General features: G+C 37.4%; 1 protein-coding gene across 8 annotated transcripts in view; it reads left to right on the top strand.

Moving 5' to 3' along the window:
• LOC133423701 (microtubule-associated protein 4) overlaps positions 1-9,401 on the top strand; it is a 153,010-nt gene extending 143,609 nt beyond the window's left edge. For 7 of the 8 annotated variants that reach the window (XM_061713994.1, XM_061713997.1, XM_061713999.1 and 4 more), the window contains 3 exons: positions 2,550-2,662; positions 6,473-6,695; positions 9,086-9,222. In XM_061713994.1, coding sequence (XP_061569978.1) covers positions 2,550-2,662; positions 6,473-6,695; positions 9,086-9,093 — 344 coding nt within the window. In that variant the 3' untranslated portion in view covers positions 9,094-9,222. The other variant, XM_061713996.1, reaches the window with a different exon arrangement.
• The last annotated feature ends 2,925 nt before the right edge of the window (positions 9,402-12,326 follow it).

Here is a 12,326-nt window from a genome sequence, read left to right as displayed (position 1 = left end):
ATTAGAATCTGTTGAGAGCCCGCTGCGTCGGTGCTTAGACGCTGAGGGCGACCTTGTTGTGCGTCAGAAACTGACGCCGAAGGGCCCTGACCAAGCATCGGTTTTTGACAAGCTGGGAGTGAGAATGTGTTGTTGTTCCATGTTACAATGTTCCATGTCCCGTTTAATTCAGTTTTATTTTGCTTTTGGTTTGAAACATTGGGAGATACTCTTGACTTTAACTTATATAGATGGTATTATTAGTTTTTCGTCTTTGCACAGGAACCTCAGGACTTTGCGGTTGTTCAGACGGAAAGCCCATTCTGATTAGATTAGATCTGCTGGACATTATCTCGTTAATTCAGAAAAACGGAGCAGATTTTCTTTTTTTAATTAAAATTTGATCTAATTAATTCAGAAAAACAGAGCAGATTTTTTTTTTAATTAAAATTTAATCTTGTTAATTCAGAAAAACAGAGCAGGTTTTTTTTTTTCTCAAGTGAATGCAATACGCTTCCGTACGCCTACCCTTTTCACAAAAAGAAATGTTAGCTTTTAAAAACTAGTGCATTTAGGATTTAGAGTCATTCTTAGGATTAGCCAGGCAAGCAGCTCTTTTCCATCTTGTCATCATTTATTCAACTAAAGATGCATGGGCAAATACAAAGTTGATTCAATTCAAATTCAAAAATACATCATTAATCCCCAAAGGTAAATGAATTGGTTAATTAATGAATGAATTATTTGTCACATTTGAAGAGGGGATGGTAGCATACACCAGTTGTTGATGATTGAATCAGCATGTGTGCAAAACCTCTTTTAAAAAGAGATGCTTCAGCAGTTTGCTCTTTTGGAGCTTTCAGATGTACGTTAATGCAGAAAACACATACCGTATTTTCTGGACTATAAGCCGCACCAGCATACAAGCCGCATCCGCTCTATTTAAAAAAAAAAAAAAAAGATATACAAGCCGCAGATATTTATGTTGTTAGATTAAATATTTACTACAGAATGATTTTGAACTGTAAATGATGTACATGTTTGTACCTAAATAGATCTTTCCTAACAGTGTCTTTTAACACGGCAGCAACTTTGCTGATTAAAACGGGACAGAACCAAGAGAAAATAACCAGTATTTATTTATCTATTTATCTGTTTGAAATCTGCTTCTACCTACTTCTATCTGCTAAAGAAGGAGTAGTGTATTCTTCTTTGCATTTATTTTGTCTTAGTTTTGATTCTAATTCCAGTTAGAGCTCCCCGAGCGGTGGAAGAAAAATCCACAGAATAGCTGCACCTTTGTATAAGCTGCATGGTTGAAAACCTATGGAAAAAGTAGTGGCTTATAGTCCAGAAAATACGGTAATCACTGGTTTTAGAGAAGCAGTTACTGCAAACATCAAGCTGGGAAAGGGTTATAAAACCATTTTAGACATACAGGTCTTGGTTATCGCCAGCTAGAGAGGCTTGAACAGAAGACGATGTTTGATCTCTAAGATACTTGACCTTCCAACCAGAAGGCTCTTCAGCTTAAACTAAAAGGTTGTGAAAGGGTCTTGACATGTGTCGGTGTCAACAGTAACAAACAAGCTTTAAATAAAGAACCGGGCCTCAAGTTTCACCTATCCAACACTTACAAAGCAACTAGGGTTGCCAACTCCCTGAAAAATAAATAAGGGACACCTCATCAACCCGGTTGCCTTCACTCTTCCTGGCGTGGTGAATTTTTTTAGCCCCTTTTTTTGTGAGTTAAACGATTCTTTAACTATTTGACTCGAACCTGAATTGAATTAGATGCATATTTTTGAAGAAATTATTATCCAGCAATTCACTTTAATACACAATAACATAATGAATTGAATACAATAAGTATCTTTCTTAAACAGAAACCTGTTACTTTGCAAAAACTCAAAATCTTACCCGGAATATTTGTCTTATTTCTAGTTAAAATGTCTCATGTTTAGTCAAAAAATCTCATTACACTTAAAACAAGAGTCATTACCAGAAAAATAACATATTTGACAATTTTCACCTTTGTCAAGTAAATTTTCACTTGAAATAAGTAGAAAAATTTGCCAGTGGGACAAGATTTATCTTCTCATTACAGTAAAAAAATCACTGGCAGATTTTTCTACTTTAAGTGAAAATCTACTTGAAACAAGTGAAAATTGTTGTTTTTTTCCAGTGATGACTCTTGTTTTAAGTGTAATGAGATTTCTTTTGACTAAAAATGAGACATTTTAACTAGAAATAAGACAAATATTCTTGTTAAGATTTTGAGTTTTTGCAGCATATATATTAAAAACCTTTTAACCTTTTTTTCAGCTTTCTTTTGAATGCAGATAATGTTGAGCATGTTTCACGGTTCCACAGCACAACACCTTGATACATAAATGAAAGTTTAGCAACTGCTGTTCTACAGAAGTTCCTACAAGAAGGTTCTGCATGTCTGCAGGCTGCCGGGACCCCGGATAAGAGGGGGGGGGGGCTGTGTTTGCTGTCCGTGTGCTCCTGACTGCAAAGCTTGTTTTATAAGATGGGTGGTCACTAACGATCTGTTTGAGCTGCAGGTGGAGGTGCAGTGAAGATCGAGTCCCACAAAGTGAACTTCAGGGAAAAGGGTCAGTCCAAAGTGGGTTCTATGGACAACGTGAGCCACATACCTGGGGGAGGAACTACCAAGGTGAGACTGTCATGGACACGTGGAAATGCTGCTGCTTCATTGTTTCAAATGAGCCACTGTGCACACAAGAACCCTTCATGACTGCAGCCAACACTCACAATAACATGGATGGGAAGTCAGTTTAAGAGCCATTTTCTCTGTCAATGTAAACTATCAAGTTTAAATTCAAGTTTAATCAAGTTTATTTTCTAGAGTATTAAGTAGTATGAAGAGTATTAGGGCCATGCAGGAGAAAAAATATTTGAGAGGGGAATATTTTTTTTTATTGTGCACTTTGAGAAAAAGTCGAAAAGTCGAGAAAAAAGTCGAAATGTCGAGATTAAAGTTGAAATGCAGTTTCAAGAATAAAGTCGAAATTTTGTGAATAAAGTCGAAATTTCGCCCTTTTTCTCAACATTTCAACTTTATGAAATTTTGGCTTTCAGAAACATCTTGGCAGAATTATCAAACAGATCCAGGGAAGGAAATGTATGAAATCAGTTTTTCCATTTTCTGTGTTTTTCAGTTTTTTATTTTTTAGAATTTGGATTTTAACCCCAAGAAAGTATATAAAGCAATGAAATATAGACAATTTATGCAATTATAACTGAAAACATAAAAAAATTAAGTCGAAATTTTGTGAATAAAGTCGAAATTTCGCCCTTTTTCTCAACATTTCAACTTTATTTATGAAATTTTGACTTTTTTCTCAACATTTCAACTTTTTTCTCGAAATTGTACTTCAACATTTCAACTTTCTTCTGGGCATTTCGACTTTTTTCTCGAAGTGCATAATGAAAAAAAAATCTTCCTCCTCTAAAATATTATTTTTATTTTTCTCCTGCCTGGCCCTGATACTCTAATTTAAACTAAACTAATTTTCACATGTGTGTGAGGCTAAATTATTTGCCATAACCGTGGCAAATATTTTGCAATAGTTTGAATCCTTATTGTGGAGCCACTATCATCATATTATGGTTGTTTTGAGCGGATTGCAGCAACCTAAAACCTTCCACATCCACAGTCAGCTCCCTTTTTGTTCCTTTTCCTGTCTCCTGTGAGACTGCTTGAACCCCCCCCTGCAGAACTCTGCACAACGTTTGTCCAGAGCAAAGTAGGAGATTGAGAGGAAGAGAAATACGATAATACTAGTAACGATGTCACCTGTCCCCTCAGCCTACGGCAGCCATCTGTGTCTCATGATCACTGCAGCATCACGTCTTCCCTCACATCCACATGTTCTCAAACTGTTCTGCATGTCCACTCATCGTTAGCATCAATAACAACAGTATTCCTGCTGGGCTGGGGATCCATTCAAATGTCAAGATTCAATTCTGATTCTTAAGATTCAGAATTAATTATCAAGATTTGATTCGATCCAATTCCGATATTGATTTGGGTTAGTGTTATTAAAACAGTTTTTTGAGCTGTTGGATGAATTACATGACTGTAGTTCTGCAACATATTAATACTAGTATTATATTGAGATTCAACAGCAAGTATTGCAGCTAATGATGCTGTAAGGACCAATCAGCTCCCAGAATGCTGATAGAACTGCTTTCAGAAACCTCGTGTGGGTCAGAACTATCAAACAGAGACGTATGAAATCAGTTTTATTTTTTCCATTTTCTGTGTTTTTCGGTTTTTAATTTTTGAGAATTTGGTTTTTAACCCCAAGAAAGTACAGTATATAAAGCAATGAAATATAGACAATTTATGCAATTATAACTGAAAACTTTAATGTTTTCATACTTTTAAACATATTTAAAGGCAAAAACATGGAACCAGTTATTCTTGTGTCCAACAAAACATTCTTTTTTGGGCAAAAACAAAAAAATTCCAAAAGTTATTTGTATGAAATAAATAACTAAGAAATAAATAACTCAAATATTTCTTTCAATATCTATTTAATGTGCGAAAAAAAGAAAGAAATTGCAACAGCTCAACAGCGCATGTGTGAATTAAATGAAGTGACTACTGGGATTAAATTTCACCGGGCAAAAATGTTATAATGAAAAAAATCGATCTTTAGACTTACGAATCGATTTTTAGGAATTAAAATGAGACAACACAGGCCTATTATCAAGTATCTTTCCAGACAAAAAGGCTAAGCTGTTAGTTTGTAAAACCCAGAGAAGATTTTATAAATGTTATTGTAAAAGTGAAGAAGAAAAGAGGTGATTCTGTCTTCTGGGTTTCATCTGGACATGTTCCACTTTTATACCCTGAAGCACTTGTTGTGGTTACTTTACTCTGAATTAAACCCAGGAAGAACTGTAGTGTTCAGGTAGGACTTGAGGTCATTATTTTACATCAGCTTGTTTAACATCATGTGCTTGGCTTTTTCTTTAGTTTGATCACTGCATCAATCAGCAAAGCGATTTGTGTTACATTTTTTTTCTTCTTTTTTTCTGTAATCCATTTCTTAGTCTGGCTCCAGCTCTTTTTTAACTGCCTAATTGAATTTTACCTTATCAAAGATGAAAAAATGAACACAAAAATGTGTGAATAAGAAGGATCACCATCTGAATGTACTGTATATAAACTCTACCTAACCAGGGCCTGGACTAGGCAACATATCCTGAGATTACCAACATGATTTAGTATAATAATTATTTAAAGAAATAATCTTACCACTTCCAAAGGAATTAAAGAAGGTTTCAGCTGTTCATCACTGTTAACATTTATCATGGACGTCCAGCCAAGTTCAGCCAAGATGGAAAATCTAATAACTTCATACATTGCATGCAAACATTCATAACAACAAGCCCAAAAACCAAACCTATCCCCACCCCCACCCCAAGGTCCTCAGCAAAAGTACTCGAAAAAAAATATGTGAATACATAAAATAAATACTAATAATAATCAAAAGTAAAGAATAAAAGAAAATAAAAGGACTTAACTCAAAGAAAAAATAAAAAAGATGCAGGTTTAAATACATATATACATACAATACAATACATTTGTCAATTGCAATTACAATTAACCCATTTCCTGTATAAGAACAGCAAAGTCACAAGAAAAGGGGCATTGAAAATAAACAGCAATTAACTAATCTAATCTTTGTTCATGAGAATTATTGGACAAATTGTCCATAAAATGTAAAAAGGGTGTCCACATGTCATTAAATTCTTCAACTTTACCTCTTAGAATGTACAGGACTGTCTCAGAAAATTAGAATATTGTGAAGTTCTTTATTTTCTGTAATGCAATTAAAAAAAAAAAAAAAATGTCATACATTCTGGATTCATTACAAATCAACTGAAATATTGCAAGCCTTTTATTATTTTAATATTGCTGATTATGGCTCAGGGCCAGGCAGGAGAAAAATAAAAATAACATTTTAGAGGAGGAAGATTTTTCGTTCATTATGCATTATGAGAAAAAAGTCAAAATTTTGTGAATAAAGTTGAAATGTTGAGAAAAAAGGCGACATTTTGACTTTTTTCTCAAAATTGTATTTCAACATTATTCTCGACATTTCGACTTTTTTCTTGAAGTGCACAATAAAAAAAAATCTCCTCTCGAATATTTCTTCACCTGCATGGCCCTAATACTCTTCCGTATTATATATATTAATAAAATAAATATATATGATATATATTATATATTAAAAATGCATATGTATATATGTGTGTGTATATATATATATATATATATATATATATATATATATATATATATATATATATATATATATATGCCTTAGGTTTTTACCAACTTGGTATTAACCATTAATATATATGCAGACAAAAAAAAGACGTGTCAGCCATTGTAAGGCAGATTTGGGGCCAGATTCTCCATCCTCATCCCCCTGCTATGTGTTTGTAGGCTGAGGGGGCCCAGGAGACCCCAGAGGGGGGAGCAGCCCCCCTGAGCGGCAGCCCAGCCCTGGCCCCGGCCCCGGGCCCCGAGCCGGGGCCGGCAGGGAGTCCCGTCGCCCAGGAGAACGGGCTGAAGGACCGGGCTCCCTGTGGAGACGAGGCTCTGCAGGAGAGTCTGCAGGAGAGTCTGCAGGAGCCCCCGGCCCTGGACTCACGCATCCCAGAGACAAGTAAGTTTGGACAGCTGGAAAACCGGACAGGAAAAGTCAAGGATTCCCAGAAATATCTGAAAAGTACTGTAGATTATCATATAGGGCGCTTTTCCACCAGCACCAACTCGACTCTACTCAACTCAACTCAGCCTGGTTTCTTTTCCATAACAATTCAGCACCTGGAGCAGAAGTAGGAGGTTGGAGAGAAGCTGCTGTGACGTATTTGATTGTGTGATCTAAACGAAGAAGACAACAACACTAAAGATGTAGAACCTGGAGGAGATGATATACAGGACTGTCTCAGAAAATTTTAGTATTTGTTGTTTTTTTCTTTAAAAAAAAATCAAATGTTTCATTTTCGTTATACAGGACTGTCTCAGAAAATTAGAATATTGTGATAAAGTTCTTTATTTTCTGTAATGCAATTAAAAAAACAAAAATGTCATACATTCTGGATTCATTACAAATCAACTGAAATATTGCAAGCCTTTTATTATTTTAATATTGCTGATTATGGTTTACATTTTAAGATTAAGATTCCCAGAATATTCAAATTTTTTGAGATAGGATATTTGAGTTTTCTTAAGCTGTAAGCCATGATCAGCAATATTAAAATAATAAAAGGCTTGCAATATTTCAGTTGATTTGTAATGAATCCAGAATGTATGACATTTTTGTTTTTGTAATAGCATTACAGAAAATCACAATATTCTAATTTTCTGAGACAGTCCTGTATGTGCTGCTGGGTTAAAAAATGTAAAAATTAGTTAAAAATGTTAAAAAATTATAAGTTAAAAAATGAGAGAGAGAGAAGCTTCAAGCGGCAACGCTTTATTTTTTTTTTGTTAGTTTGTCTCTGCACTGCTGAAAAGTCAGCTGGAGCCGTGAGCAGCTATGAAGTGACAGAGCTCCTGGTAGATCTGGTCGTTCCTTATCTCCGTCTAGATCCCTTTTTAATTCTCTCCTCAGCACCAGGTTTATGAACATCTGCACCTCAGAGTTGGATCAGAAACAGACTTTTGCTGCCGTTGCTGGTTGAATAAAATGAACCAGAATCCGTCAGTCTCTTTCTCTGATTTCACATCCTGACTCAGACATCAATGTGCAATATGCATCAGCACTTTACAACTCTGATCACTAAAGCACTTAAAGTGCAATAATGGCGATGTGCAATAAGCATTAGCACTTTATAGATCTGACAATTAAAGCACTTTAAGAAGCAATAACACTTTAAATCTCTTGCACTGAAGCACTTAGCACTTTAAACGTGACGGTCGCTCACTGGTATTAATTGTAACACGTTTTTATTTCTTATTGATTTTATCTAGCTTAGTCCTGTTTTTAAATGTTGTCTTTCGTCGCTATATCTTCCTTGTTTGCTGGTGTCTGATTTTATGTTTGGCATTGATTTGCCACAGGGACGAATGGTGGAAATGAGCCTATGGCTATAACCATACATGTTTACACTCGTGTTAGGGCTCTGCGATTAATCGATTTTAAATCTAAATCGGATTTATTAATCAAGACGATGTTAAAAAAAGGAAAATCGGAAAATTGCTTTTCCTTTTTTGCAGCTGGCTGCATTACAGACAGAGCTCGTCTAGTCATCTTTGTTTGGTAAAAAAAAATTGTAAATGTTGTCACTTTACTAAACTCAAGGAGGATTTACAGTATCTTTCAATTGCACTGCATTCCCAATAGGGAAATTTGTTTGCTATTTTTCTTTAAAAATAAAGATAAAATATTTGAAACAATTTATTCCATTGTCTTTTGTAGTTTTACCAAAAAAATCGAAATCGAAAATCGGGTTTTTAGAGAAAAAAATTGGGATTTTATTTTTATCCAAAATCGCCCAGCCCTAACTCGTGTTCATTAACATGTACAGTCCCTGTCCTTAAATAAATACATTGAATTGGGCCGCTCGGTGGCGCAGTGGGTTAAGCAGCGGGCCATATACTGAGGCTACCAGTTCGAATCCAGCCCGTGCACCTTTGCTGCGTGTCTTCCCCGTTCTCTCTCTCCAATCTGAATCTCCAATAAAGGGCCACTAGAGCCCAAAAAAACCTTTAAAAAAAACCTTTAAACCTTTAAAAAAAAAAAAAAAAAAATACATTGAATTGAAATTGAATTGACGTCTGACTCCAACCCCCCGACCAATCGGTGGTCTGTAGTGTGATGATGTCAGATACAGCCGACTCAGCAGCTTAGAACCTCGGCAGAATAGTTACAGGAAAGTATCTACTCGTCACGTTAAACTAGTGGAGAAGAACCAAACCGAGTCGAGTCGGGCTGAGTAGGTACAAGTGGAAAAGCACCAATACATGAGCTTAAAATGTGTGGAAGTTTTGTTCTCCATCTCCATTTCAGTCCAAAGCACCTGATCATTTTCTGACTTCTTTATCTTGCAGGCATCTAATTCTTCTATCCTTCTGCCCTCCTCCATCACCGCCTCCCCCCACCCTTCTCTGTTTTCATATTTTTTTTATTATTTTTCTTTCTGGCTCACTTCTCCCCCCCGTCCTCTTTACCCCCCCCAAACCTCTGTGCTGCAGATTGAGTCTTTCAAGCTCAACTTCCGCGAGAATGCTCGCTCTCGCACGGACCACGGCGCCGACATCGTCACCTGGCCGGCCTCCTCCCTGAAACCCCCACCAGACCACCCGGCTCTGCCCTCTGTCCTCCAGCACCCCCACCTCCTCCCCGCTGCACCCCAAGGTGCAGGTCCGGGGGAGGCTGCAGCTGCAGCCCCGTGACGGGATCTCGACGTGTTTGGCTCCCATCACACCCCTCTCATCTTAAATCATCCTAATCCAGCCGTAGCTTCTTTTCTCAGCGTTAGTGGCCCCCGCGTCTGCTGCCCTGACTGTGTGAAGGCTTCCAGCGGTCGCTAAGGGAGATGAAGACAAGCCAGCTTTACTCATATTTAATTTGCGTCTCCTCCAAGTCCCTCTGACTTCGCTTGGATGTGTTTAAACTCCTCTCCTCCACAACGTTCAACCACTGCAGCATCAGCACCACTTCCGTCTGGAAACCCTCTCTTCTCGTTAGGACTTAGGCCTTATTTATTCCGATGTGCTCACTTGCTTCTGTGGCGTCAAGTAAACTGGGTGTCGATCTTATGCCATCATTTCCTCTCCTCGCTCTCATTTACCATGAAAAAAACTAAAGCTAGACAATAACAAGGATGTGTGAAACCACTTCAGGCTGTTTAACTCTTTATCCTCTGTACTCGTGTGAAACTATTTGTGAATGAGCATCGGTGTTTCTGTTTGGATCTTTATTTCTGTCTTTTATTTCTGAGTTTGTTTTTTTTGTTCCTCCTTATCCCCTTAATAATACAACTAGGTAATATTTACTTATATTGTTCTTAGTGTAAAAGCAATACAAGCAACGTTGGTCTTTTAATTTCCAACAGCGTTCTGAAAATCTTAGAATCACGCACATAAAGACTATAAAAGCCGAGACACGCGGCGAAGGAAGAGCAGGTTTTTCTGAACGAAACGGGATGTTAGAAGGGTTAAGAAGAAGCGCTCGAGGACTTTTAAGTTAAAATAGAAAAGTATGTGTTGTGATGTGTTTAAAATGAAGAGATGGGAGCTGGTTGGAGTTGTGAGTTGAGTGTGCGGTCCGGAGGGAGCTGTGTCTCGTATGTGCCTCCTGAAAAGCACCGTCGTTAGGGAGCAAAGCAGTCTCACGCCTAAATGATCCCCCAGCGATCAGAGCAGACCAAAACATAGAAGCACAGGCTTGGAGCAACCTGGTACCAGTGAAGGAAACAGTGTAAATCAAGTTGTCTTCACGGCTCTGTGTCGTCATGATTATTGTCCCATTTAAGGTATTTATACGAGGCTCGTGGCAGCAGGTCTTTTGGCGGATGCTGCAGTTGTTTTGGTCTTCAGGGTTTGATTGTTGGGACTTGATGTGACTTAAATCTCTTCTCTGGTAGCAACTGTTTCCTCCCGTTGCCTTTTCAGTGCGTGTGTGGCTGGATTCTGCAAACTCAGTTCAGCCTCGGTGCATTACGACTCCGTGTTGTGGTTTAGTGACTCTTGTATTTATCTATGGAAACTTGACTTTTTTTCTAATTTTTTTTGGTGAAAATCAACAAGAAATACTCATTTATGATGGTTGTAGTTTCATGATTAAAACCTACTGTTCCAGAAATTGTACATACTAACTCCAATTGCTCAAGCATCAATTGGTACAAGTACAAAAAAGCAGTTAAAAAAAAAAGGTCCTGTTTTTTTTTGTTAGTTTGTTTTGTCATTGTAGAATATTATCTTAGTAACTTATCAACTATGATTAACTTTCTCAACAGTTTTTTCTCAGCATGTAAGGAATAACGCTGCAGTCTGTGGTGTTTTGACAGGTCATGAGACCAGATTGATCGGTAACAGTTTAGCTACTGATACCAGGTTTATTACATTAGAAAGTGTAATGGTTAACATGTCTGTGAAATGGGCCATTTAAGTCAGAACCAGAACAGAAAGTACCCAAAATTGTAGTGCCAAAATATCGAGCTTTAATGACTAAAATCTTGGTCCAGAGAAGTTTGGTCCTCTGACACCCGGAGCTCCTTATACAACTGTAATTTCCTTTACTTTGTCATCACATACTTGAACATTTGCAAAGTTTTTCATGAAACACACACAAGTGACACGACTGGTTCACAGCTGAGAACCGCATGAAACTACAAAAGCGTCCCTTTGAGTTTTCTTCTCCGATTTTCCCTTTTTTCTCTGGTTTTTAGACAGGGTTTGATGAAACTACGCTGCACCTTAATGCTTTTAAACATCACAGGGTTGAGTGGGATGGAGTGATTTTAACTGTATAAACTGTCCTGTTTATAATTCATTATTTACTGATTCAGTCATTTTGTTCACATTTGAATCTCCAGCAGTTGAATCCCACCTTTTCCTCCTAAATTTAAATCAATTCATTTGTACTAAATGTCTTTTAGAAAGTGCATGATGATGGACTTCAGCTGGACAGCTGCCGTCTTCACGTCTGCCTAAACAAACGTCTGGCTTTCCTTTCAGATCAAGGTTTTTACGGGGAAATTGTCCCTGACGTCTTCTTTATTGCCCTGAAATTCCAGAACAAAACGTTTAGCTGCAACTGTGGGTTAGTGGGAGGTTTTTTTAATTGGGGGGGGGGGGGGGGGGTTTGCTTTGCTTTGATTTCCGTGCACCTTTGTTGGTTTTAAGAGGAAGAGTTGTTTTATCGTGGCTGTTAATTTTTAGTGTGACAAATTTGAAAGGGGGTCACTGAATTGGAAGAATGTGTTTTAAGATATGCTGAGGTTACAAACGCTCGTGTACGTGTGTTTGTCGCTTGTGTTCCTGTAGCCTCGTGCTGGTTTGGAAGGGGGGGTTGTAACTTGCCATTTGCAACAGCCAGACTTTCACATTTTCATCCTGGAGTTTGTGCAGGATTTAAATTCTGGCACGAAGCAGAGAAGCTCATTCAAATCTCCTCATTAAAAGAAACCCCCGCTTGATTTGAACTTCTGCTAAAGCAGCTTGATTCAGTTATAAAACAGAACATAATTTAAAAAGATAATGACGTGTCTTCACACAACATGTATCTACCCAGTCTTAAGAAGATGAAAATATTGTTCTAATTAGCTGATTCAGCATTTTCAAAGAC

Source organism: Cololabis saira, chromosome 22 (assembly GCF_033807715.1).
Source record: "Cololabis saira isolate AMF1-May2022 chromosome 22, fColSai1.1, whole genome shotgun sequence".
In the NCBI taxonomy this organism is placed as follows: Eukaryota; Metazoa; Chordata; class Actinopteri; order Beloniformes; family Belonidae; genus Cololabis; species Cololabis saira.
Note: the sequence above shows the minus strand (reverse complement) of the source record. Positions and strands in the feature narration are given on the sequence as shown.